Raw genomic sequence first — 27,633 nt, 5'->3', positions numbered from 1 at the left:
GCTTACCACATTCGCTTAATGTAGAGTGTCAGATGCGTTTAGAAGCCGCCCTAAGGCCACTGTCCGAGTTGAGTATACAAGTTAGTTTCTTTTTTGAGTGCAAGAAGATTGTACTTGACGAAAATTGGATGGCTTTTTAATTTTTGTTGGACAAGAGGAAAAGACAATCGAAAAGGATGCATAATTTTTCTCCTCTTCATCTTTTCAAATTGACTAACGTTTGTAGCCATGCAGCTCTAATTTCAACACGAGTCACACAAGTTTGAGTATCATGTCCAATCAGCGTTAAGGGCAGCTGGCCATACAGCAAGGTCTCATAAATGGAAATCATCTTCCTAATTTCCACTCTTGTTCCTTTGCTGTGTGGAAGCCAAGCTCATCTCCGATCTGGTATGCATTCCGTTTGCTTTGAAGCCTGTGTACTCTAGATTGGCTTTAACATGGAATTGCTACATGGCCTGTAGATCGAAATGCATAGTGTCTCGTTCGATGCCTGCGTTTTTCAAGATTAATGGATAGTCTATGGTCATGCCTTGCTAACTGAGGCGCATCTCTGCTCCTTTCTGCAAGGATACAGGTGCTTGATTCGTGTTTCCATTTGAATTTGATCCCTTGTTTGCTCAGATTTGAAGTCAAGTTGATTTTGCATGCCCCTTTTTACTCCCATGTTTAGCTTGCCATGTACTGTTACACACACACCCACACACACACACAGATGCAATAATCTCTGCTCTATACAGAATCTGTTATAGGAGATGCATAGAGCATCCCTAAAAAGTACAGCAACAAAGAATTAGCATATTGAACTGGGTAGGTCCTCGTAACCAACTGTATGCCTGGTTAGTCACTGGTAGGCCCTGGCCCCACTTGCCTTTCCCATGGCTGCCAGCGCATCTGAGTTTGTCTGACGAGATGGCATGTCCACAATCCCCCTCTGCACTTTTGCAGTTTCCCTTGGGTAGTAAATGCGGTTCCATGAATCATGGGTTGCGTCTCCAAGATGTCCTTAAACAAGTCTGTGGATGCCTAGATCCAGCTAACTGTCCGAAGGTTGTGTGAGGACTCTTGAGGGTGGAGGTCTTTCAAGGTGTGCCAGTTGGGTATCCTTGTGTATCCTTCTCATCATGCAGAGTGTTTGGCTTTACCCTAACTCTCTGTTATTCCTGCAAGAAAAGTGCCTCACGTCTCTGATCCACATACCCAATGACTTCTCCAAGGGGATCGAATCCCTCTCTGAATAGGCAGTGGAAGTGGCCCCCATCTTGAAGAAAGCTGAGCATTGAACGACAGGGTGCTCCTCAGTCTATGTTACTTACTCTGCAGACTTGTAGCTTACCCAACAAACCCCCCTTCGGAGTGATGGTGGAGTTGCATGCATAACCTTCAATAGTCCCATACTCTAACACAAGCAAAGACCAGACATGGACCTTGCCATCGGCTTAGTGGCTCATTAATAGGCTCAGACGCTAAAAGCATGGCTCATAGGTTCATAAAGCATGGCTCAGTGCAAAGGACTCAGAGGTCACGTCTTGCCCAAAGTAGGGGCAAAAAGGGAATGATGGAGAGGAGCCTTTTATAGAAACAAGGCATTACAAAATCCAAAAGGATCCGAAATATATAACTCAGATTTTGGGGGACTTACCGGGTAGAGAACCTAACACATACAATTGAAAAGATAGATTTTTGGAAGTTAAGAAACTTCCTGCGTAGTAGAACGTCGATGATGATTTGATGTCGTCTTCTAGCGTTGACGTTTCCAAGATTCCAACACTTGACGGTGAAGTGTGGGACGTGTATTTGCAAGGAGAAGATGCTTCATGATGGTGCTTGCAATATTGCTAGGTACACACTCCTTTTCGGTATGAAAGCCAGGGCAGAGGACCTGAGGAAAAAGAAGAGCTCTTTCATGATAATGTTAACGATATGAGCACTAAGTACTTACACACATGCTGTTGCATGCGTGGAAGCCTTGCTGTACTGATCCACAGCCCTAAGCTTGATTAAGAACATTGACGCTAATTAACACATGATTAAGACAGAGGAGAGAGAAGAAGAGAGAGATTAGGTGTCAAGTTTTCTTGTATTATTGTGGTACAAAAGGTGACTTGATGCTTGTACATGATGTAGGGCTATGGTCAGCCCCATAGGGGTGACCTAGGCCACTTCTACATATGTTCTACTGCTTATGGAATGAGTGAATGATTTTATGAACTGAATGAACTTGCTGATTTATGAATTATGCTTATATATGAGTATTGGACAGCAGTCGGCCAGCATAAATGGACAAATAATGCTTGAAATAATATTTTGCTGGTTGTGCTTGTTGTTGACGGGGCTGCCCACTTTTGTTGAGACCATGCTATGACCTTGGCCGCCTGCATGCACAAGGCTGCCGCCAGCCGACACCATGCTGTTGTCAGCCGTTAGCCCCTTCATGCATCTCATGTGGTTGATGATGATGCTGAACCTGATGATGAGGCTGATATGATGATGGTTCTGATGCTGATGATAATGATCTTGATGGTGATGATTCTGGTGCTTTGCTACTGATGATGTTAATGATGATATTGTTCTAACTACTGTACTAATCAAGGATTAAGCCAGTTCATTTTGAAGATTAGCCATGGCACAGGTGTGCACGTGACATTTCCTTTTGCTAAACTTGATGGCGGGGTGGACACTTTGTTATCCTTCCTCCTTGAACTTGACCTTGAACTGACATTGCTTACTGACTTTGACTTCTACTTACTGACTGATATTTTTGGTTTGAACACCTTCACTCTTGATCTCCACTTCCAAGTCTTTGATGAAGAGTTGAGCATTTGTTCACTGTTATTCCCATGCGTGTTTTCCCTTAACCTTGACACAACGTCGGGTCACCTTCTGGAACTGATCATGCTTGTTGCTAGGCCTTTGGAAATGATCCGAGAGCTTAATGAGGTACTGGGTATGCGTACCTACCTCAGGGAATGCTTCCTTTGGCTTCGCCTGTTGCAGACCACTCCATCTCATAGTGGTTGTGTACTTTAGGTACGGTGCGGTACGGTACAGTATGCATATGAGTATATAAAGTACGCATCGGGATAAGTACTTTAAGTATGTTCACTTTTTTAAAATAATATATATATAATAAAAAAAATATATTATAAACCATTCATAATTTAGCAACACTGGTACACAAAATTGCGCGAAAAATAATTGAAATTCAAACATCTATGTTCTATAAATGTCAAATGAGCTGTGAGCATACAACATGAAGTCTTGCTAAATCTGAAATCCTAGTAGAACACCAATAGTCATATAGCCATCACAAAATAATATGACATCATACATGTTTGATCATAAATCATGAAAGTACAAGGCTCCTAAAGTAAATACTGATATGCTAACCACTAACTAGTAAGAGCGACTAGTCGCCACAAGGCCATTGTCTAATAAATCAAGTCTCATGAGTCACCACTCACTCATCATCATCCAAGCCAGAAGATGAGGATGATGAGTAGTCTCCATCCATTTGTGAGGAGATTCCTATTAAAATCATATAGCGGCTCCTCCTTCATCACATCACGTGGTACATTAGTATTCGGTATCTCCTCAACAACGGTAGAGGGTCCAAGTCTTTCCTCTGGAAGAGTTTTCATCTGGCGGTCTGGATCGTCTCTACCGGTTGTTGTGGCGGCTCTCCCTCTAGAATGTGCACCACAAGTGTACACCCTAGTTCCTTTAGAGGTGGAAGGATGACTCTATTAAGCCGAAGAAGTGAGGGAAGTGGTCGTGAGAGTTCAAGATTGAGCTCGAGTGACTTGTCTATCAATAAATTTCATCTTTTATTAATCAAAAAGAGTAATCCCCATTGTTAGAGTATTCTAAAAGTGTCATTTTCATTCATGCATAGAAAGATGTATATTGATTAATTTTTATAAAAGAATGATTTTCAATAGAATTAAATTCTATGTATAGAAAGATACATATTGATAAATCAGCAAGTTCATTCAGTTCATAAAATCATTCATTCATTCCATAAGCAATAGAACATATATAGAAGGGGCCTAGGTCACCATTGGACAGTAGTCGGCCAGCATAAATGAACAAATAATGCTTGAAATAATATTCTGTTGGCTGCACTTGTTGACTGGGTTGCGCACTTCCGCTGAGACCATGCTGTGACCTTGGCCACCTGCATGCACAACTGCTGTCAGCTGACAGTCCCTTCATGCATCCCATGTGGATGATGATGATGTAGGCCTTCTCTTTTGACCCTACCTGAGTGGCATGTGCACACCCGTGCCATGGCATAAATCTCAACATGTTCAGCATATTCCTTGGTTTAGACAACATTTAGGGCATTACTAAGGCTAGTATTTGGTCTTATGAGCAGTCGGCAGCATCATGGGCGCATCATCAGCAGCACGAACAGCATAAAGGCCACAATTGTGAACATGAGACAGCATTTAATACTGATTTCTAGCAAGTTATGGACATATAAACAGGCCGATAGCCCTTCATCTGGCCGACCTGCTCTCGCAAGGCCTATATAAGCGTTAGCCATCATTTGTACAAATCATCTCTTCCCTCCTTTGGGATTAGGTCATCATGTAGGTAGTAGAAGTGCATTAGCCATCTTTTGGGTAGGCCAAAGGCCTCATGAAGCCGTGAAGTCATACATTTTTTTGCAATATAGTAATATATTGAACACCAACATACATCTCTCTCTCTCTCTCTATTTTTTGTGTAATCATTTCATTAAGCATCTATAGGTGTTCCATAATCAGGCGTAGGATTGGATCATAGAAGAAGGCTTTTGCGCAGGCAACATTGGTATCAAAGCAACGGTCCTCAGTTGCGCAATCAATGAGTGGATGGCTTCATGGCACAAGTGGAGGACAAGATCATTATATAAACAATTTCTGAAAATAAAACCAAACAAGTGAACACATGTGAAACGGATCTAAGTGTCCCATTTCACAGAGGTACCTTCCACATACAAATGACGACTTGTGAAAGAGAGAAGAAGACATAGATGTGTCTGGTGTAGCCATGTGAAACCAATCTAATGTTCCATATCATAGATTAATTCCACATAACACTACCTTAAGAATAGAAGTTTGAGACGGAGTAGCTAATTCCCTCTGAAACTTTCATTCCGACACAACTTTTCTCTATTCTCAAATTTAGATTACAAGTCTTATTCCAAAAATGAATTAGATCGAAATGGAAATTCTTAAATAACTTGATGAATTCTGGGGACGATAGTCATGCTCATTTATTATTTGACGGGGACGCTCGAGTATTTTTACTAGAGTCAGTAATGGATGGATTTCCATGTGTGGGTGGACTCCCACGTGTATTTGGTGACATTTTGATATTTGATATATTTTTTTTATGATGATGCCTATTTCTCATGAACGCGTTAGGATTGATTGATGCGATGTCAATTGATTATCACTGACGTGGTTTATGTTTATGAGTTTAGGTGATGAGGTGTGCAAGGGTACCGACTTAGGTGTTGCACAGTGTGAGGGTACCAATTTAGGTGTCGCACGGATGGTGGATTGAGCCGTGGCATGTGGACAGATCTCATTATTATATTCACAATATTTTGTGGCCATGTGATGGCGTTTGATATTATTTTGACATCATTGTGATATGTGTGTGCGTACGCGTCAATTTATTCTACAATGTGCGTGCGAGCACTAGTTGATTTATTTTGTAATGTGCATATGTGCGCAAGTTAGATTATTGTACTAGAAAATTGTGCAAACCTTAGAAGGCTTGAGAACAAAGGCTAATTAAATGGCAAAATCCAAATATGGATATGTGCTCTATTTTTGGCTCAAAGTCTACTTTTGGAATATATCACAAATACCCACGCGAGAAGAAGCCACTCACGTTGGGGGGGGGGGAGATTGCACCTAGTTTGTGTTCTTGATCTTTCATGCTTTTGATTCATGCTCTTGATTTATGCTATGATGTTATGGTTTAATTTCTTTTATTATTGAATTTGTGGAATAATTTAATCTCCATGTACCATGGTCTTGTAACAGTGGTATAAGAGCACGGTAAGTTCAAGAATTGAATTTGGGTCATGCAGAGTGAATCAAGAAATTGATTTTTTCTCAAAGGCTATTGGCTTGAAGCAATTTGAAAGCTTTTCAACAAATTAAAATATACTTGCACGGGAAGAGTAGAATCTGCAGCAAGAGTATAAGGCTTTGGACAAGGACACAATTCATCCAAAAATCCAAGAGGTAAAGAAGAGAAGGTATGGAAAACCTTTGGGCAAAAGAAGCTATGTTTATGTGAATTTTGTGAGCCATTAGATCAAAATTTAGAATCAATGGCTAAGAATTAACGTCACCAAATACACGTGGGAGTCCACCCACACATGGAAATCCATCTATTATTGATTAGTAAAAATACTCGGGCGTCCCCGTCAAATAATAAATGAGCATGACTATCGTCCATCAAATAACATGGTTCATAACAGTCTCTCATAACAACTAGGTTCTCATCAAACATCAATGCGTGGGCTGTGAGATCCCTACCTCTCTATCTATGGCAGCGGAATCATAGTTAGGATAGAGTGACTCAATCACATGCGCGGAAGACTTGCTTACTTGATCCTCAGCCCTAAACTTGATAAAGAACAATGATGCAAACTTTAATGATGATTAGACAAAGAGAGAAGCGAGAGAGTGATGAGCTACGTGTTCAATGTATTATTATGGTACATGTAGCATGCAATAGGTTGACTGCTGTGACACGCAACAACAAAGCCTTCTTTAAACCTGGAAGTTTATGCTATCCACTTTACTTAAAAGAGAAGACTTTAGAGAGAAGTTAAGAGTGGACACCAGATTGGGTCCCAACAAATTACCCATTGAAAGTCCCCCCCCCCCCGCCCCCCCCCCCCCCCCCCCCCCCCCCAGCAGGAGTATTTGCTTGTATTACTTTGGAGAACTTGTACAATGATGTGAATGATGACTGCGGACGTCCAAACACAAGGATGAGGAAGACCGAACGTTGTTTGAACCATATGTTGACCCAATAGTACTGTAGAAGACTCTACGAAGCCACGTATGCAAGTCCAGATCTGCCAAGTATATGCACATATGCTGGCTGAAGAGAGAGGATCTTCTATGCCGCCTAGGGGATGAAGCACGTCGTGCTTGAAGGCTGAATTGTATGCTGTAGAAACCCTAAGGCTTTTAGGCACACGTGTTCACTAAAATACTTGATGAACTCTTGAGGAATGAGATGATTTTGCAAGGGAATGTGGGGCTACTTACATGAAAGAGATATTCTGGTCGGTGAGTATAGACTGTTTTCGGCCCATTTTAAATGCCCACAATTGGCTGAATAAAGCATTAAATGCTTGTGCACTTTCCCATGTGTGATTTGCTTATTATTAGGTTGGCTGATTGCTGCTTTTACCAGTTCCAACTAGCTGATTGAAGCTAGGGTTTCTTAGGGCTGCCCATGTGTGAGCCCAAAAGCTTGGTGTAACTATTTGGCCCTTCTAGCTCTAATTCACTCACGGAACCCTTGCTCGGACACCAGACAGGTGGAAGAAGGCATGGGGACAGGGACCATAAGGTTTGCTCAAGGAAAAGCACGAGTCTTGGTCAAAAAGCAAGAAAAAGCAAAAAGTCAATCTAGATTGACCGTGAGCCAGGGATATCATTGGCAAGAGGAGATTGAGCCGGACCAAAAGGCTAAAAGCCACTTTTTCAAAAAGCAGCTCTAGGGCCAAAAAGCAAGGCCTTGAAGTTAGAAAAGCAAAGGTAAAGAATTTTATTAAAAGACGAGTAATATCTTATTATTAAAAGCAAAAAGAGGAAAAGCAAGGTAAAGAAAAGCAAAAGCCTTGTAAGCTTTCGGCAAAAAGCAGGGCCCTCTTCAAGTATAAAAAGGCTTGAACCTCTCTTATAGCTCCATGAATAAGATCATGAAGTGTGTGGAGATCATCTTCATCATCAACATCACCATCGTCAACATTGTCATCAAGCATGGAGATTGTTTTCTTAAATTGGTTGATCTGCCCTTTGCCGACTTGCTTTCCACTTGACTAAGCTGTCAGGTTGTACGAATTCGCCACCATCAGCCCTGTACTGCTGCCTTTCTGTACCTTCTTCACCCGCCAACCACCGCCGCCTCCTGAACTTTTTGGCTGCAATGCCTCCCAACGCTATCTACTGTTTTGGTTGCTGTGTACAAGACCCACGCAGCCCTGTACACTGCTGTTGCAGCTGCCTGCCACCAACAGAACCTCTGTCACCTGGCAGTCGCCTGGATTGCGCCTCTTACACCTCCTGTTACGCCTGGATGCACCGCCACCATCTGAGCCATGGTCTGCTGCCAGTTGTACTGCTTCCAGAGCACTTGTGTGCTGCCCAAACACCACCACCACTTGCTGTTTTGGGCACTAGCAAAATCTGTTGTATCCCCTGTGAGATTAATCCGGTTCATACGCTCTTAAATGGTCTTGTGTGGGCTGTCCCTTCTCAAGTTTGGACAACAAGACTACAGTTGATCATCTCATACTTCATCATCTACACAATCCATGTACTTCGAGAACAAGCTTGGAGTTAACTTGGACTTGGACTTGGATATTGGATCTGGTACTATCCCTATAGAGATTCTTGTGGGTCATCCCCGTGGTGTGCTGCATCAAAGATCTCGTGCCTTGACACCGGCTTCGACTTGGGATTCTACATTGGCATATTTGTTTGTTTTTTGTATTCATTGTTGTATTGATCTTGGCCAGCGTGCCTGTGGATTGTTTCTGAATAAATTTCTGAAAGGGGCGGGGCCTATTCCTTGCCCCCTGGCTGATCATGTCCAAATACCCAGGCAAAGTGTGTCCAGTCACCATTTGCCACATTGATCATAATCCCTTATCTCTCTCCCCCTCTCTATATCTTTCTCTCTTGGATACATGGTTGAGTCTGTCACGGCACGCCCTGTTGGGCTTACACTTGGTCATAAATAGGCCTAAGCCTTCTGTTAACAATGTTTCTAAATGCTTTATAGGCTAGCTAATGCAAGGATGACCTAAATGAATGTTCTCCAAGTGGGTTAAGGGATTGACCTTGACACCTACAACTGGGTGATTGATCTACGTAGCTCGTGCCTGACATGTCCGGGATTGGGCTCACAATGGGGCCACAACATACGACAAATGTTCCTAAAAGTGTAATAATGATGTACAATGTTACACTGAATGATGAGCCGAATGATGAATGAGTAAGCACCTCAGTGTAGGGTGCATGTGACATTCCCTCTTGGTGGCATGAAGAGGGAAAAAGTGTCCTTGCCCATTATTAGCCTGGGTCAACATAAATGCTATAGTTAAAGGGCTAGAAAAGGGTTAGAGAGCCTCACGGGAATCAGAATGCAATGAGGCAACGGTCTCCAGATAAGGGGGATCGAAGGCAGGTTCCTTGAAGAGGGGAGAGGGAGTTTGCCCATCACCATTGGGGGGCTATTGAGGTAAATGCTGGTAACGGTTCTTTGACACAACCGTATCCTCTTGTGTCCTGCCAACTTGGCACGCCTGGCGGTGTCGCTCCGCTCTGGAAGTCTGTCGTAGATTGACCTTGGGTCAACGGTCTGCTACTCTCATGCACTGGGATTGACTGAGGTCAGTATCTTGGTGCTGTGGTGCTTGGGGGTCGGTATCCCTCCCCTCCCCTTGATGAGGATCTGAATTGGGAACTTGGGGGGGGGGGGGGACCACTGGGGACGCCCTGTTGGATTGATGGCGAGGACAAGCTCTAGTGAGGTGTCCCATTTGTTGGCAGATGAAACATTGGCTTGGGAGGTGAGGGTACTCAACTCTTTGCAAAATAGGGTCCCCCGTAGAGGCAAGGAAGCGATATGGCATGAGGCACTGAGTCCGGGGAGGCTATGCAGATACGTATTACGAAGGGACCGCCCGAGCAAGAACTGAAGCGGAGGTTGGGGGGGGATTGTGTCACCCTCCCGATATAGAGTCCTCTTGGGGGTTCAAAGACCAAAAGTTGCCGAAACTTGCTGAAATGGAAACTGCCCGAATGCAAAAAACCTGTGGTGAAGAAGTGTTGAAGGGGAGGGCACGAGAAGCAAGGTGAGGCAAAGGGGGAGCTCACACAAGGGAAAAGGAGGCGTGAGAGGCGGGAGAAGACGGAGAGGAAAGATTGCAAGAGGGACTCGAAAGAGGGGTGAGATGAAATGGAGAGCTCACACGAGGGAAAAGGAGGCGACACAGAGGCGGGAGAAGGCGGAGAGAAAGGATTGCAAGAGGGACTTGAAAGAGGAGGTGAGACGAAATGGAGGTAAGGGTGCACAAGAGTAGGGGTAGCAAGGCGGAAAACAGAAAAAACAGTGGCACTCTGCCGGTGGGAAGAAGGCTGAAGGCGGGGGCGCACTGGAAGACTGGTGGGTTGGCGTTAGAAAGAAACGCCCGGGGGGGCAGCGCACAGGAGAAGGGGAGGGAGGGAGAGCAACGACGGGCGAAGGGGGAAGAGGAGGCGGGGGCAGCACCAAAGAGGACAAGGAGAGGGGGTGCAGGTGCGTTGCAGGAGTACTCCTTGTTGGTAAAACTCTTGCAAAAAGAAAGATTACTATTGCTCAATGCCCAAGGTGTTAATGCTCTAATGAGACCATCCGGCACTTGCTAGGGCGTTGTATTGACACCCAAGATTTCTTGCATAGTTTATCTGTGCGTTTGACGACTAGATTTCTTTGTACACATTTCTCTAGAACTTCTGGATCTTTGTCAGATGTGAGAGGAGACTAGCAAAAATGGCTCCATTTTTCGAATGGACAAGATTTTGGGCTCTCTGGTCACTTTGGATTGCATGCAGTTGACTGGCTTTCTAGTCACCCCTGATTGACAAGTATTAGTACTTCCATCAATCATTGTGCCAATCCTTATATGACTGTCATTGTTCCAATCCTTATATGACTGTCATCAGCTCCAATAGCTAGATCAGATACATCTAGATTTGTTTTTCCACTGTTTTTAGTTTTGTGAATTAATGAGAAACCTCATGAGGGTGCTTCTCTTTGTACATTTAAGTAATAGAACAATGGTTTTACAAAAAAAGAAAAAGAAAAAGTGTGTGTGTGTAGGCATGCATGCATGCATCTATTTATACATGTTACAAATTTATACACATACATGTATACACACATATTTACATGTGTATTCATGTTATTATAAATAAATACAAATTTATGTCTTTAGCGCAGCAAGAAGTGAAGATGGTGGTTTAGTTGTTTCTGTAAGATCATGGATTGCTTGAAGCATGCGTTTGGTTTTTCTTTTTGATCAGATGATAAATTGACTCATTTGCTGCAGGAGCTTGGCCTACAAAGTATCCGAAGATGTGTATATGTCAGTTGTAGGCATGTTTCTTGGAGGAGATTGCAATAGTCTAGAGGTTTAGAAGTAGAGATTTTTTGGGGAAAAAAATCAATAGATGGAAGAAAAGCAGTCATCCGATGGATTTTTTTCACGTCTTTTCCCATGCTTGAATATGAAGAAGGGACCTGATGGAAATAAGGACACTTCATGTGAGTAGGGTACTACTATAGGGAGAAAAAGCTTGATGAAGTGTTCAAGTTCCTTTCTTTTTTTCTGAAGGACAACTTTGTCTTTAATTTGGGTTTTGCTTTTCAGTGTTCTCTGAGTCATCTACAGATGCCACTAATGCATCCATCTGCACATCCCTCTCTACATCAGAAGCGTTGGCGGCGGCGAATGCTGGAGCTGTCATTTTCACAATGGCAGAACTCAACAAGGCAACGTCAAACTTCTCCACATCTTATAAAATTGGCCAAGGAGGCTTTGGTATTGTCTACAGGGGAAAGCTTAGAGATGGCAGTACAGTGGCTATCAAACGTGGGAGAAAGGTATTCAGCAACACACACACAAACACACATCTATACATTTGTCTTGAAAAAACATGGAAGAAAGGTCTTTAGCAAAACACACACATTTTTTTTTTTGTAACACGGTATATTACAAGTGGGAAACCTCCAAGTGCAGGGGAAAATCCACAATCAAAATACAGGAAACATAAGGGAAGTTACAAACCCAGCTGTCCAGGTACAAGATAGCTAAAGTTCATAAGGCAAAAAACACACATGCACACACACACATATATAAAGAGAGAGAGAGAGAGAGAGAGAGAGAGAGAGAGAGGTATTTAGCAACACATATACATATATATATTGAGAGAGGGTAATGTATCATGCTACGTATCAGGTTTTGAACTCTTTTCCCCAGGTGGGGGAACATGGTGCAATGGCCACTCTTGCAAGGGCCCTCCAACAGCTAGATGTGTTTTTTGAATTGGTATACTAGCCAAAGTTAAACCACTAAAGGTTAACAATCTCGATGACAGGACTTGTTTGAGGCACGATTGACAGCCCAGTTTCAAAGCGAAGTCAATATGCTGGCGAAAGTAGAACACCTAAATCTTGTGAAGCTGATAGGGTACCTAGAAGAGGGCAATGAACGAATTCTAGTGGAAGAGTATGTGCCAAATGGAAATCTGCGACAGCATCTTGATTGTGAGTGGTGTTTTGTATGCTAAGGATTGGTGACTTGCTGGTGGCATAACCTATACTAACCTCTTGTTCTGGTGTGTTTCTGATTGCAGGTGAACTAGGGGTGGTACTGGACTTATTTACTCGTTTGGATATTGCAATTGATGTTTCCCATGCCCTTACGTACCTCCACCTTTATGCAGGTAGGCCTCCATGTGGGTCTTTTTTGGGTGGCCTTTATCATTTACGATGGGCATGGTATATAGTAGATGCCTATGCGTATGATGAGATTGATGATCTGAAGCTTTGCAGTAAACTATCAGGAAGTTAAAATAACACTTTGTTCTCATGAAATCCAGAAGGCAGCCTGAATTTTTTGCCAAGAAGTCTTCCTCCTGCCCTCCTCTTTCTGTGCACACAAGGGCAGGGTTAGTCAATGAAGGGAGATTTTTGCATTAAGACACTTCAACCCCCGTAGTAAGGTTTTAAAATTAAGATACTTCAACCCCCCTCCCCTTCTTGCACGGGTGAGGGCTGGGTTAACCAATGAAGTGGTGTTTGTATTTCCCTTCTCTGTGAGCACATAAGGCTGAGATTAGCCAATGAAGCAAGGTATTTGTATTAAGAAAGCAAGCTTTCAATGAGTGTGAATGTCCCTTTGGGCATGCAAGGGTGGGCTGAGCCAATTCAGTAAGGTGTTTGTATGAAGACACTTCAACCCCCCACCTTCTCCCTGCATGTGCAGGGGTGGGGTTAGCCAATGAAATATGATGTTTGTATTTACACATGCAACCCTCCCTCTGCGTCTCCATGTGCATACAAGGGCGGGGTTAGCATCTCCAAATGCTTTAATATTGTGCCCTAAGGGTGTTCCATCTATGGGTGCCTTACCTAGGCATTTTTGGGCACCTATAGGGCTGCTAAATCAGCACCAAATCAGCCCCAAACCTGGCTGTCCAAACACAACCCACAAAAGTTTTCCACGGCTTACTTGCAGATGTGTCACAGTTGGATTGCGGGATTATGGGCAAGCATGAAGAGTTAGATGGCACAATTGTGTCTCTGAAAAGTTCTCTTTTGGGTATCCGTTACTTCTATCGAGTTTTTGACTTTGCTCGAAGTCCAAGGAGCTTTGGATATCAACTCGACATGACATGGCATTGGGACCTGTTTCCAGTTTTATTTTTTACCGTTTTCATGTCCCGCACGTCTTCGTAACCATCTAGAATGATGTAGAGGTGTACTGGGCATTTATTAGGCTTCTAGCCAGATGCACGGGCACCCGTCTAGGTACAGGATACAGGCTTTGAAGAGCCTTAGGCATGGGAAACCATGTGGGGCTTGCCCAAAGGCTTGCCCACAGGCCAACCCAGGGCTTAAGACCCAGTCAGCCAGCTCTATTGAGCATAGACCACCAGTCGGCCAGCAGTGCTTGCAGCTCAGCATCGCACATGTGAAAAGCACAGCCTTTTATGTTATTTTCACAAGTCGTGAGCATATTAACTGGGCCAACAACATCTGTGAACCGACTAGCTTCTGGATATGCATATATAAGCACCCTTCAGTCCCTTGCCTAAGATCATGTCATATTTCTGCAAGTGCCAAGGGTTCAAGGGCCTAGACAACCTAGTGGGAACTAAGGGCAAGGTGGAAGGTGAAGATCAAGGGTCATCTTCAGGCTGAGAGTTACCTCAGCCAAGTGAAGGTCTCCAGGGTCGGTTCACTCATGGCTATTTACAGCCAGCAGTCAGTCATTCTCTTCATTCAATAAAGCAAATACACCATACGTGGTGGGGGCCCTTCAGAAGGTATTTGGGATCCAACATTGTGCATTGTCTCTCCTCTCTTTGCACTCTTATTCTTATTACACTGTGCTATACATCGTTAAGAACAAAGGTGCTGAAAACTGTTTATCGATGTATAATCCTCGTTTGTAAGCTTCGGCATGTTACAGTGGTATTAGAGCTTTGCCTTTTGGTGAAGAGATTCAGCCATTTTTTCCCCCGCTTGTGTGGTTGGTTTAAAGAATCCGGCAGCACTTCCCATTCCGGTGTGAGTCTTGTCCCTTGAAGGACGGTTAGTTTTCAGCTTCTGGAACGCGACGAGACAAGTCTCCCACACACCGTGGATGGTTTGTTTCGGTGAGGAAGAAACTTGACCACTCCCACTATGGCGACCTCCCACGATGAGAGAGAACAATAGATCCGGGAAGAGACTGTCACTTCTACAACAATGGCATCAGGGAGCAGATGACATTGATGTTTCAGAGTTTCATGCAACTCATGGGAGATCATAATACGTATGCTTGAGCAGAAAGCTATGATCTAGGCCTTGGAGATGAGATTACCACTTCCAGCCTTTTCTTTCCACATTCCTACTTCCCCCCTCTCACCAGTTATCACCTAGATTCCTACCCCAGTTCCTCCTCTACTAAGTCCGATGAGGGGTTAATGCAGCAGGCTTGTTCTCAACTTGAGTCGTAGATGCAAGAGATGGAGCTTCGAATGATGAAGGCAAGAAAGCAATAGCACACCCTACCAAAGACGACACAAGGAACACGAGCGATTACTTGGAGCTCTGAACGTAAGGGCGATATTGGCGACTTCCTCAACTCCTCTTCGTGAGAAGGTGAACTTCAATAAGTATAATGGTATACTCGATAGCACCGCTTTGTATTCGTGGATTCATCAATTTGAAGCTTATTTTGCTGCAGGTAGAAAGTCAGATGTGGATAAGGTAGTATTAGCTAGTTGCTACATTGAGGGTGAGGCCATTTCTAGGTGGACTCATTGGGTCCATGCTAATTCCCATTTCGGAGTTGCGACTATGTTTGGAACCAATTCGTCCCTGACCTCAAGAAGCGGTTTTTACCTCATTATCTTGAGTGGCTCGAGGACAAGTTCAAGGGATTGCGCTAGAACGTGCATCCAGTTTTCCAGTTTTCCAGTATTGCCCAAGGTAGCTACTGCAAGTGGCAAGGGCTAGAACCAATCGTGGTCTATCCCAGGCATCTCTTCTCCATGACGCCCATGATGCCATCACCAGTGGTTACAGGGCCATGAACTCGACTCTGGAGAAGTTAGAGCGGTAGTTTTATTAGCCAAGAATGAGCTTAGATGTGTTCACTCATATGCAACAATTTGAGATTTGTTAGAAAGTGAAAGCTTCTCATGGGAAGAAAGCAGGGTTGCTTTCCAAGATATATCTATGGATTTTGTGACATATTTGCCTCCGAGTCTGGGTAAGCGTAACACGCAATGTTTGACTATTGTTGATCGTTTTAGCAAATTTGTTATGCTTATTTCATGTAGGGCCAATGTGATTGCCGAGGGCGTTGCCCACTTGTTCATTTGGCATTTTATTTGATTGGTGGGATTCCTAGGACCATAGTGTCAGATCGTGATACCAAGTTTACGAGTCACTAAATTGAACTTTTTGAGTGCGTTTCACCCACAGACAGATGGCCAAATGGAGATTTACAACCAGTTGGCCTTTGATATGCTGAAATGTTATGTCCACGATCAGCAAGGTAAGCGGGAATCTTTTTTTCCTTAGTTTAAGTAGTTTTGAATGATTCGTTTTCTTCAGCTATTGGCAGGACTCCTTATGAAGCAACGTTTGGAAGACCATTCCAATTGCTATCGACCTGAACCTCGTCTTCAGTCCTTGAAGGGAACAGATTGACGGAGTCTTACCAAAGACAAGCTAGCGAAAGTGCTGGATGTCTACACTCGACAGGCCAACAAAGATAGAAGAGATGTGAAATTCTCGGAAGGAGATTGGATATATCTTCAGATTATGAAGCACCAGCTGAAACAGGTGGGCAAGCGATGCCCAAAGTTATCTTTCAGAAACTTCGGACCATTTCCTATCCAGAGAAAGATCAACAAGGTGTCGATGAAGTTGAAGTTACCTCTGAGGACTATGCACGATGTGTTCCACGTCAGTTTGCTCAAACCATATGTAGGTCCAATCTCTTCAGAGATTAAAGACCAAGTGGAACTAGACATTATTGACAAAGCTGAAGTGATGGTTCTCGAGTAGATTCTTCTGCACCGCTTCAAGCACAGCTCCAGCCGAAGACAGAGATAGTTTCTCACGAAGTTTCAAGACCAAGGGACACACGAAGCGATTTGGCTTGATAGAGGATTTTTCGACGACTATTCGGCTTTATTGTTGGACTATCTGGAGGCTATGCAACTTCCATCAAGTTAAGCAACCACGTGGACATACCTGCACAACAAGTGCAGGACCTGGCGCGGAAACTGGTTCCATGTGATCCCTAGTCCGGGACGAGTCAAGCAAGGTCAGGTGTACAAGTCTCGCACATGAAGCAGTGCTAGTCCGTACTGTGAGTCACCCTCTGGAATGATGTTAGGTGTGCCAGGTGTTAGGCTTGTAGCCTGATACTAGGCATTTGGGTTTGAGAGCATGTAGTTGCATGTAGGAGAAGGGGGAAGCCCTATGGGCTACCCCAAGAAAGGGTGTGTAGCCTTTGCCTATCAAGGGAGTATCCCTTGTAGGCCAACCGAGGGGCCATGGAGGCCCATGGCGATTGCCCAACAGCCAGCATGGCCAGGGCATACTGTCGGCCACCTCTAGGGGGCCTGGACAGCAAGGCGGCCAGCCCATGTGGGCTTGGCCAGCCCTATGGACTGGGCAGCCAGTCAGTTAGCCCATGGGCAGCCAAACTGGTAGGCGGCCAGGGCATAGTAGCTGCCAGCAGTCAGTCTGGACAGCGCCCAAGGCAGCCAGACTAAGTGTGAAAAGAGGCGCCTAATTAAAGGCATGATTTTCAGGTCATGGGTGATCATATAAACAGGCTGACCCATGCATCTCCCCACCGACCATCATAGAAGTTACTATATAAGCATTGTCTAGGATTCATTTGAGTTATCTTACAATTCACAAGGAGCTGCAGAACTCCAAGGGGAAAGGGAGCCTAAAACCAAGGTGAAGGTGAAAGGTCAAGAGTCAGAAGATCTACAGATTTGCATCATTCTAATAAAGCAAATACACCATCCATGGTGGGGGACCTATAGAGGGTATTCGGGACCCAATACTATGTCCGAATCACACACACACACACTCTCTCTCTCTCTCTATTTCTGCACGTATCTCTCTATCTTGTGTGTTATCTTCATCATGAAAGAATGCTGAATTCTGTCCATTGAAGTACCGATTCTATTCATCAAACTTCCGCATGTTACAGTTGTTGGAGGAGAAGGCTATCTCATAATCTCATACAGTGGGGGGAGGGGAAAATAACCACAGGTGGTCTGTAATGCCAAGTGGGCTCGCCACCACTATCTATAAGAAAGGGACCATGCCGCTAGATCTCTAGGAAGGCCTCCCGACACTTCTTCATGCGGTTTGAGCTGCCCTGAAGCTGCCCCCACTGACCACAGAGGGTATGAATGATATTGAGCCAGGTGCTCTGGATAGACTCCGTTGGCGGGGTGAGGGTGCCTACGATGGCTTCGTTGCATTGAGCTCTCCATATATGCCAGGCGGCTATACTACTGCAAATCTCCCATCTCTGGCAAGAACTTGGGATCCAACGATCAGTAGGCGGAGGTGAATGCGTAGGATCCTTTCCCAGACCTGTTGGGCCTTTGGGCAATCCCAAGACACTGATGCCGAGACTCTTGGGGATGGCCACACCTTTGACATAATGCTGGTCTGCCCCCAATGGCCAACCAAGTGCCAACTGCTACGCTCCTATGTGCCAGCTGCCACATGAAAAGTGCGATCTTCCATGGCTGAAAGCTGTCCCACAACCGCTTCGAGAAATCTGCTAGAAAATGCGGCGAGAGGCCCTGGGACTGTGCTGCAGCTACTGTTGGAGTACCCTCCACCTCTAACATCTGAATCCTTTGGCCCAGCCATGCATTGTAAGCAAAGAAGGGGATACTAGGCGACCCCTCTCTGTCCTCTGGATCCTGCAATGTCCACTCTCCTAGGTCCCACTGAAGACTCATAATAGGCTGGCCCTCCCACATCCATAGCTGCCATAGTCTCTCTCTGGCCACCTTGGCATAAAGGTGCCTTCACCATGGTAAATGGTTGGGACAGGAGCTTAAACACTAAATGTGAGCCTAAGGAGGCCTTTCTACAGGCGAAAAATAGGGAAGGAAAAAGGATATAACCGACTACCTGAGCTTTTCTTCATGTTAGCCAACCGTCTCGTATACCTGGAGTAGCTCGTATACCTGGAGTAGCCAGGAGGTGCAGTCTTTAGCCCCAAACTTCAACAGCAAGTTTCCTCTTCCATCTTCAGTCAGTGTTGCTTTGCAGACAGGTTCTCATGCAACTTGGGTTTTCATGGATTTCTCATGTAGAGGTTAGTTTTTTTCGTCAGTTTTCAGGTTTGAGTGAGTCATTTGACCACTTTGTACATAGAGCTTTTGCTTGTGGTGTGCTTGTGTTTCTGTTAAGTCTTCCATTACATTAATCATCTTTGTTAACACCCGCACCTGACCAGGAGCCTTATAGTGTGTGTGCGCGCCCCTCCCCCCATGGATGCAATTAAACTAGCCGATGGACTAAGATGTTTATGTTGAAGATCGATAGCTTTGTGTAATGGTATACGACTACCTGATCAAGTTTAGTCTTTTTTCTTTGGGGCAGATCAGCCTATCATACACAGAGATGTGAAAGCCTCAAATATATTGCTGACAGAGAATCTCAGGGCCAAAGTTGCTGATTTTGGGTTTTCTAGAACTGGTCCTCTAGATTCAGATGCTACACACGTGTTAACTCAAGTAAAAGGAACGGCTGGGTACTTGGATCCTGAGTACTTGAAAACCTACCAGTTAACAACAAAAACCGATGTCTATGCTTTTGGTATACTAATGGTGGAGCTTCTAACGGGCAGAAGGCCCATTGAATATAATAGGGACGTTGAGGAAAGGATTACTGTGCGTTGGGTTAGTACTCTTTATGTTCATTCTTAAAAAAAAAAAAAAAGGGGACCATGTAGATTGGCTAGCCCCATGCACTTTTGGTTTTCTAAAGGCCTCCATTAATCATCTCATTAGTTTTTAGCAACAATCATGCAGGCTTACAAGGAGTTCCAGGAGGGAAAGGTTGTAGAACTTTTGGACCCTAGACTGGATAAATCGGAGGCAACATCGTTTGTGATTGAGAAGATGTTTGATTTGGCATTCCGATGCTCTGCACCAAGAAGGCATGATAGACCCACTATGAAGCAGGCTTCAGAGTACCTTTGGAGAGTCCGAAAAGAGTGCCAAACTCTTGCCCAGGGGCAGTTATAAAATGGGTCTTTGCGGGTTTGATTGTGTTAGGTTCTCATGGTGTACAAAATTCAAATATTATTAACACATGGGTTGTATGGGCTATACAAACTGGGCTCTGCTTGATCTCAGCCCGTCCTGGTATGCCTTTGGCAGTTTTTGCAGATAAGGGTAGTGTAGAATTGGGGGCAAATGGGAAGTTGATGAACAGGTCTTGCACCCAATCAGCGAGCACTATGTATGATGCACAGGTGAAATTTGAAGCTGTCCAATAACATGTTGGAAGGTGGTGACACTGCTTTGATTGAAGCACTGTATTGTCTGTCTCTGTCTCTGTCTCTGTCTCTGTCCTAGTCCTAGTCCTAATGTTCGCTCTCAATTTATTATTATTATTTTTTGTCCTCCAGAAAAGAGAGGAAAAAAAAATCATACAAAGGGAGATCTCAATTTTAAAGGTAGGGAGATCTCGACCAAATCCAAATCATTCTAAAGGCGTGGGCTTTGACTAGCACATGGTTTAAGATATATGCCAAAAATATGCTTTGAGCTTTTTAAGAGATCTTTGATTTTGAGCGGTTAGAATAATGTTTTTCAAGAGATCTTTGATTCTGATGGGTTTGTAGGCTTCAAAAGTGATGCACGGTTGTTATCCTTGTCAAGGTGAGTAATGTTTTTTTATAACTCATGGATTAAACATGAAACGAGAAAAAGCTGGACAAGAGTATTATGCTAGTCCCAAGAGTGGCATTCTATGTGTGTATCCTAGGTGGAATCAAGTAAGCTTTTCAAGTTCCATTCGATATGCAATATTGAAATCACTAAATAATCAAGGTGTTATTTAGGCTATTGTGTGAGCAAATCAAAGACAACATTGTAAAGTAGTAGTCCTTCGTTGAACCGTTGAATCATTAAGAGATGCTGATTGTTAATGAGTTCGTTGAGGTCCCATCATTTTGTTATCAGCTTGAGCATGGGGTCGATAGATGTATGCTAGCGTAAAATGGTTAAGCAAATAGTAGGCCATTTGGGAGATACATGAAAATAAAGCTATGCATGCCATCAATATGAAGCCATTAGTATGAGAGGTTACTTGGTTTTGTAATATGGTACCCATAAAGAAGTAATAATTTTATGGCCAAGATGTGATATCTTAAAGCTAGAACATAATAGAGACGCTTAGAGAATACTGCCCAAGCTTTTTTAAGCTATCAACTGAATGCTTAAGCTTAGCTTGATTGGGTATAGTGGGTTCAAATGGGGGGAGAAACCTAGCTTGATTGTGTATAGTTTCAAATGCCTTTAATTTTGAATGAGACTCAACACACAACGATTGGGTAGCACTCAACGGTTAGGTAGACGCTTTGCTCAAATGACAAAGCATATTTCAATACCCAAATTTATTTCTTTAGTTTTTGTGTTATTGGGGAAGGATGAGACTTATCATGATCAGTAGGGAGAGCTACACGATGTCTACATCCATTGATTAAAGGGTTGTATCATGGCTATTTTGTGAAGCTCATGCATACTGACAAAATGGATAAATCCTTCATTTAGACACCCATCATGGTGAAAAGGGGGATGAGGTGCTTGCTATAAGCATAAAGGAAAGATTTGGTTTTCAAGTCCATAACATCCCTCTCACCTGACATAGTTTTCCCCTTCAACTAGCTCACAATGCATATTAGGCAAAACTCTATGGACTACCATTGGCAAGAGAGTTTCCTACCACTACATACAAAATCATGTAGTCTCCTATAAGCTCTTAGGGGGTCTTATTGGATATAAGGAAATGTTGTGGGCTCTTATAATATCAATAGGGCTCTAAGAAGATTATGAGTTCTTATATGAGATTATGAGCTTGTGTAAGAGATCATGAGCTTTATATGAGTTTATGAGATCTTTAGAGACTATCATACCTTGTGTACTATCTCCAGGTGGTATGTATTATGCTCATAAATATCATGGTACAACATGTATGACCTATACACATCAAGAAATACTCTCCCTGGTCGAGCCTTGGTGCTTACATGCATGGTTGTTTGATTGTAGGTTGAAGGACTAACCTTACTTAGCCCAAAACTCAACCAATCAACAATGCTTATAATGAACTGGGAAATTAATGAGAGCATGTTAGATTTTAAATAGAGAGCGCATTTATGTTTTGAAAATGATGTATGATTTTTGCCTTGAAAAAGAGTACAATATCACATTATGTAAATGCCTTTCTAAAATGCTGCTTCTTAATCATAAATGTGCACATATTTTGGAGACTTTGATTGAGCTCATTTAAAAAAAAAATTGTGGCTTAAAATAGGGGAGTGTGTTTTTGGGCTCTTTTTTTCAAGAGAAAAGCCTCCTTATATGTCTCAGATGCTCTCTCTTTGAAATGCATCATATCATTAATATTAAATGCATTTTGCCAATAAAATCTTTTCTCCAGAAATATGCATTAGAATTTGTTATGAGCATCTTCTATGTTCCAATAATATTCTCTCAAGTTGCATGTGTTTCCTTTAGAAGTCACCATTGCCATGCAATCCAGGGTCTTGCTTATTGTTCTCAACTCCAAGAAACTCACCATTGCCATGCAATCCAGGGTCTTGCTTATTGTTCTCAACTCCAAGAAACTCACCATTGCCATGCAATCCAGGTTCTTGCTTATCGTTCTCATCTCCAAGCCTGTCAACACTTCTTATACGTTTGCATTGAGTGAACATTCTAAAGCATTATTACAATCAAGGTGCAACAACTAATTAGTCTCTTTTTTAACATTTTATGGTATTTGTATTAGTAGCATGTATTTACACTCAACAAGCCAAAGATAAGCTATTAAAGTAGGATTACTAAAACCATTTCTTTGTATGTTTATTATAAGGTTAGATGTAAAGAATATGAGTTTTTTAAAAAAAAATCAGAAGACTTTGTGTTTATGTGTACATGCACATACGTGTGTGTGTATATATGTAGGCAGATACCATTGAGTACCTAGGAAATTTAATTCCCTAGTTTTATATAGGAAATCTTCCTTTATTAACCATGAAATGTCGAAATTTTTTCCTCTATATTCAGAGATTCCCTACCTATGGAACAATTAAAAGTTCCTTTGGTAATATCAGAAATACCATAAATCCAAGCCACTAAAATTGTGTCAACATCAAATCCCAACGTCGCAGGCAGGGGCCTCTTTAGTATCAACTTTTTAAACAAGAGACTAGCTACTAGTAGACACAAAGAAGTTCATAGTTCGTGTTTATTCATGGGTGCTTTGAAAGCACGGGAATCCTTTCAAAGCAGCTCACATACGGTGATCATAGTAGTAGTAGTATTAGTAGTAGTAGCAGTAGTAGCAGTAGTAGTAGCAGCAGTAGTAGCAGCAGCAGCAGTAGCAGCAGCAGCAGTAGCAGCAGCAGTAGCAGCAGCAGTGCAGTAGCAGCAGTGCAGTAGCAACAGTAGCAGTAGTAGTAGTAGTAGCAGTAGCAGTAGTAGTAGTAGCAGCAGTACAGTAGCAGCAGCAGCAGTAGCAACAGTAGCAGTAGCAGCAGTAGTAGTACACAACGGGCTCCATGGGAAGCTTGAGGCTAGATGATGTTGAAACACAGAAGCATTCTGCTTGATCAGAATTAATAAAGATAAGTGAGTGAGCACTGCAGGCAACAGAGTAAACCTAGTGGATTAATGTGGGTTTAAGCTACGTGGGCGCTAGCTCCCATAGATAAGCTTGACTGTGTAAAAATGTAAAATTTTCAGGTGTCACTCAAGTTGTGTCGACACAATCACAACAACCTAAAATATATATTAGGTAAGTTTGTGAGAGCACTTTTCGAAAAATTTCTATACTCGGTTTTTTTTGCCTCGGACCTTTTCTTTCCCCTTTTACCTTTTACCTTTTCACTTTTTGTTTTTTATTTTTTAATTCTTTATTTTCTAGGTTTTTGATTTATTGTTTATGGTTTCAATTTTTTGGTTTTACCAAAAAAGGGGTTTTCCTAGAATTTGACTTGGGACCTAGACGCATTAAATGTGTCCAACCACTCAAAACAGACTTTTGGATTTTTTGGGCTAGTGGCCTAAAAGCCTTCACGCATTATAATTAACTCGCGTTAGTTACACTAATGCAAAAACGTAGAATGTGCAAAAAACATAGAAATTTTTGTGTTGCCAATCTTCCCCTAATTTCTGTTTCTATCCCAATTTCTCCATGTAAGGAGTCAAAATCGGGATAAATACTATCCAAGGAAACCGATTTTGTGGTCTATTTAATCCAATTCTTTCAATTTAATGTTCAATTGATTGTTTTTTATTTCAAAATTAAAAAATACAAAAAATAAGAAATGCAAAAAACCACAAATTGAATGTGTAAATGATAAGTGGAAGGAGAATTAACCTAAATTCTCAAATTTTAGAACTCAAAAAATACAAAACATACAAAAATTGAAAAACATGTAGAAATTGAGAAAAATTTAAAAAATGCATAAATTGAACAACATGTAGAAATTGTAGATTTTAACATTAATGCCATAAAATGGATAGGTTTTTGGTAATTCATTTTTACTATTCTTGAAGAAATAGAAAATAGAAATTAATCATATACACACATGCATTCAAAATGCATTGTGGCTGTGCGGTGGGGCGATTCCTCAGCAACGCCACCATTTATTATAAGCCCTTACACCATAGAAAGAGTGCAGAATCTAACCACGGTCATGGGGCTTTGGCCAACCTCCACTCGAGAGTATAAAATAGCTCAAATTAAAAGCTAATTTTATACCGCATCTTAAGGCCCATGGGTGTGCTTTTAATATTTGCATGTTGTTTAACCATTTTTTAAAGCCTATCATATAGTTGCTCCGAATTGGAAGTTGAAACCAAAGTCTCCTTGTCACACATAGCCTGTAGTAACGACATGTGGGATCTTGGTTGGATGCGGAGCTCGAATGTCGGAGTGCAAACGGTGAGTGCATTTGGGGTCTAGGGGTGAAGGTTCCCAAGTCAGAGCACTTGGGCTTATGGGCAGGCAAGCCCCTTTAAGTGCTTGGGAGTGTGGAGTTATCCACATCCCCCTCTATGGCTGGGTGGTGACTAGAGCTCCATCCCCTTCTCGGCTATGGCAAAGGCTATGGCGATGTTTCATTGGTATGAGAGCCGCACTTCGATCTGTCGCCCCTCTCTTTTGCTTTGATCCCGTGACTGGGCTTCAAAAGGAATAACGCTTATCTTAAATTTTTTTTTAATGGTGGTTAACTTTCTCTCTAATTTTTTTCTTTGCTCTATGTGAGCTTAGAGGAAGATCAATGAAGTAAGAGATTGGAGAATTATAGCCAAGCAAGTTGAGAAAGTTGAGAGAAAACAACCCTTGCCTAAGTGTGTGTAGTGGGGTGAGCATGACTTGTGTGTGTGTGTGGGTTGCTCCATATAGCAAGGGGCAGTGAGCCATCAATCAGAGGCTGGCAAGAAAAGCACAAGGGCATAGTAAGTTGAAAGCATGGATAGGTGGTACAAAAACCAGTGTCTTTGACATTTGTTTCCAAGTAGAAAAAATAATGTGAAAGTTTGTAGTTTTTCACATCTGTAAAAAATTTATGTTTCTTTCTTATCCGGTCAGTTCAGTAGGTGGAGGGTTCTTGCCAACGCTCCATTTTTCCAACATTTTGCTCTGTGTGTGTGTGTGTGTGTGTGTGTGTGTGTGTGTGTGTGTGTGTGTGCAGTGAACATGGAGTACTTCAATGACAATACGAATATACAGCTTTTGGCACATAGTACATGGTGTACAATCACTACAGATTATGGCTGGAGAGGGTGAAAATATGGCTACAGAAGGTGAAAACATAGCTAGGAAAAGCGTGGAAAATCGCCATGTCGCTACAAGGAAATCAGGGAGGAGTATTGGGCTTTGAAGAAGAGGGAGGAACGAACATGGAACAAGGTCATTGAGCAGAGCTTTGGAAAGAATGTTGAAATTGCACAATTTCAACGAAAGAAGATCTGCAAGGTTGTTGCAAATTGCTAGCAAGAGGCCACCCAAGGAATTGGCATCACTACACAGAGGGAGATTTTTCAACAGCTCCTTCTCCATTGTACTTTTATGAATCTACAACCTTCAAGTTCAGGACTTGAAAGAGTTATTTTTTTGAAACATATAGAACACTTTGATGTAAGTGAAGGTCCCCCAATCAGGAGATGAGCTTTTTCTCAAGAGATCAGCATGTATGATGATGGTGTATAGTGAGGACAACAACTCAAAATGTGTCAATTCTTCAGTAGTAGCAAAGTTATTAGGCATCCATCGTAGAAATCTTGTTGCAACAAATTCTAGCTTACAGCTCGTAGACGTTGGCGCCTTGCCCTTGCAAACATGCCAAAGACATCCACCTCAAAGTAGTATCCTTAGAGATAAGGTCAAGGACCTTGTTTTTGCCTTTTGGATGTTTGAGACTCGAGTCTCACCAAACAAAAAGGATGTTTGCCAAAAGCGATTGGGGAGAAAATCTATCATGCAACATCCTATACATTTGCTTGACAAACCCCAGGTACATATCTCGCAAAATCTTCAAAGTTCTTGATCAAATGTTGAAAGTAGTTTGAATGCTAGAAAGTGCCTATGTGATATCTCCACATGTTTAAGGTGGTCAAAAGTATAGTTGGACTACCTTAGAATAGTCTATAGTATCTAAAAAAGAGTTAACAATACTTTAGCATTAGTCCAAAGTACTTCGAAAAATGTGCAAATGACTTTTAAGTAGTTTGTAAGCCTTAGAATTATCCCAAAAGTATTGCAACATACTTTGAATGATTCTCACAATACCTTGAAATTATCCACATGACTTAGCTGAAGTATAAAGTTCTTATAAAAACTACGTTATAATACTCCAAAGTTTTATATGTGTGTCTTGCACCTTTTGAAGTAGTCGATAGTGCTTTGAAAATAGTCCAAACTTCTATACAAGTGCTAGAGAAAAAACTTTCAGCAAGCTCAAGTTCGAAGTACTTCGCAAGCAATCATTGTGTCAACAACACAAGTCCCAGGTACTTCACCCTAGGTGAAAAAAAATTCTAAGTTTTTAAATGAAATTTTAAAGTAGTCCAAAGTATTTACAAGTAGGAAAAAAAAACTTTGCTAGTAGTCTACAGCACTGTGAAATTATTAACATGATTTCTCTTGTACTATAGATTACTTGCAAAAACTACTTTATAAGTAGGCCAAAGTACAAAAGAGGTCTTAGAAAGCTCTAAAACACTCTCTAAAGTAGTTTACATGATTTTAAAATAGTCCAAATTTCCATATAAGTAGTCCACAAAGAACTTTTAGGATACTTAAAGTACTTTACAAAACAATTGCCTACACTTTCTAAAGCAGTTTAGAGTAATTTGCAAATAGACCATAAGCAGTCCAAAAACTACTTTGCAAGTAGTTTATAGTACTTTCAAAAGTACTTTGTAGTTAATTTAAAAGTACTTTCAAAAGTACTTTGTAGTTAATTTAAAAGTAGTTTACAGATAATTCAAAACTAGTTTATAAGTAGGCCAAAGTACAAAAGAGGTCTTAGAAAGCTCTAAAACACTCTCTAAAGTAGTTTACATGATTTTAAAATAGTCCAAATTTCCATACAAGTAGTCCACAAAGAACTTTTAGGATACTTAAAGTACTTTACAAAACAATTGCCTGCACTTTCTAAAGCAGTTTAGAGTAATTTGCAAACAGACCATAAGCAGTCCAAAAACTACTTTGCAAGTAGTTTATAGTACTTTCAAAAGTACTTTGTAGTTAATTTAAAAGTAGTTTACAGATAATTCAAAACTAGTTTACAATTAATTCAAAAGTAGTTTACAGTACTTTCAAAAG

At 42.1% G+C, this 27,633-nt stretch overlaps 1 protein-coding gene across 2 annotated transcripts; it reads left to right on the top strand.

The window, feature by feature from the left end:
• The first annotated feature begins 228 nt into the window (after nt 1–228).
• Nucleotides 229–20,350, top strand: LOC147640354 (calmodulin-binding receptor-like cytoplasmic kinase 2). 2 transcript variants are annotated; one of them, XM_086779569.1, is made up of 9 exons: nt 229–390; nt 465–577; nt 11,345–11,559; nt 11,666–11,898; nt 12,035–12,094; nt 12,393–12,561; nt 12,651–12,740; nt 19,168–19,466; nt 19,599–20,350. In XM_086779569.1, the coding sequence occupies exons 3-9, from the start codon at nt 11,466–11,468 to the stop codon at nt 19,812–19,814; spliced, it is 1,161 nt and encodes a 386-aa protein (XP_086635695.1). In that variant the 5' UTR covers nt 229–390; nt 465–577; nt 11,345–11,465; the 3' UTR covers nt 19,815–20,350. The 2 variants fall into 2 exon arrangements, with proteins under 2 accessions (XP_086635695.1, XP_086635702.1); XM_086779576.1 differs by lacking the exon at nt 12,035–12,094.
• Nucleotides 20,351–27,633: the final 7,283 nt, after the last annotated feature.

The sequence above is a fragment of the Cibotium barometz genome, chromosome 3 (assembly GCF_041138505.1).
Source record: "Cibotium barometz isolate CiBa-2024 chromosome 3, ASM4113850v1, whole genome shotgun sequence".
In the NCBI taxonomy this organism is placed as follows: Eukaryota; Viridiplantae; Streptophyta; class Polypodiopsida; order Cyatheales; family Cibotiaceae; genus Cibotium; species Cibotium barometz.
This window is presented reverse-complemented; position numbering and strand designations above follow the sequence as displayed.

Coding starts and splice junctions, on each gene's coding strand:
- LOC147640354 (XM_086779569.1), top strand. CDS start 11,466: ATGGAAGAAAAGCAGTCATCCGATGGATTTTTTTCACGTCTTTTCCCA. Junction 12,562..12,650: donor TCTGCGACAGCATCTTGATT/GTGAGTGGTGTT, acceptor TTCTGATTGCAG/GTGAACTAGGGGTGGTACTG. Junction 19,467..19,598: donor AAAGGATTACTGTGCGTTGG/GTTAGTACTCTT, acceptor ACAATCATGCAG/GCTTACAAGGAGTTCCAGGA.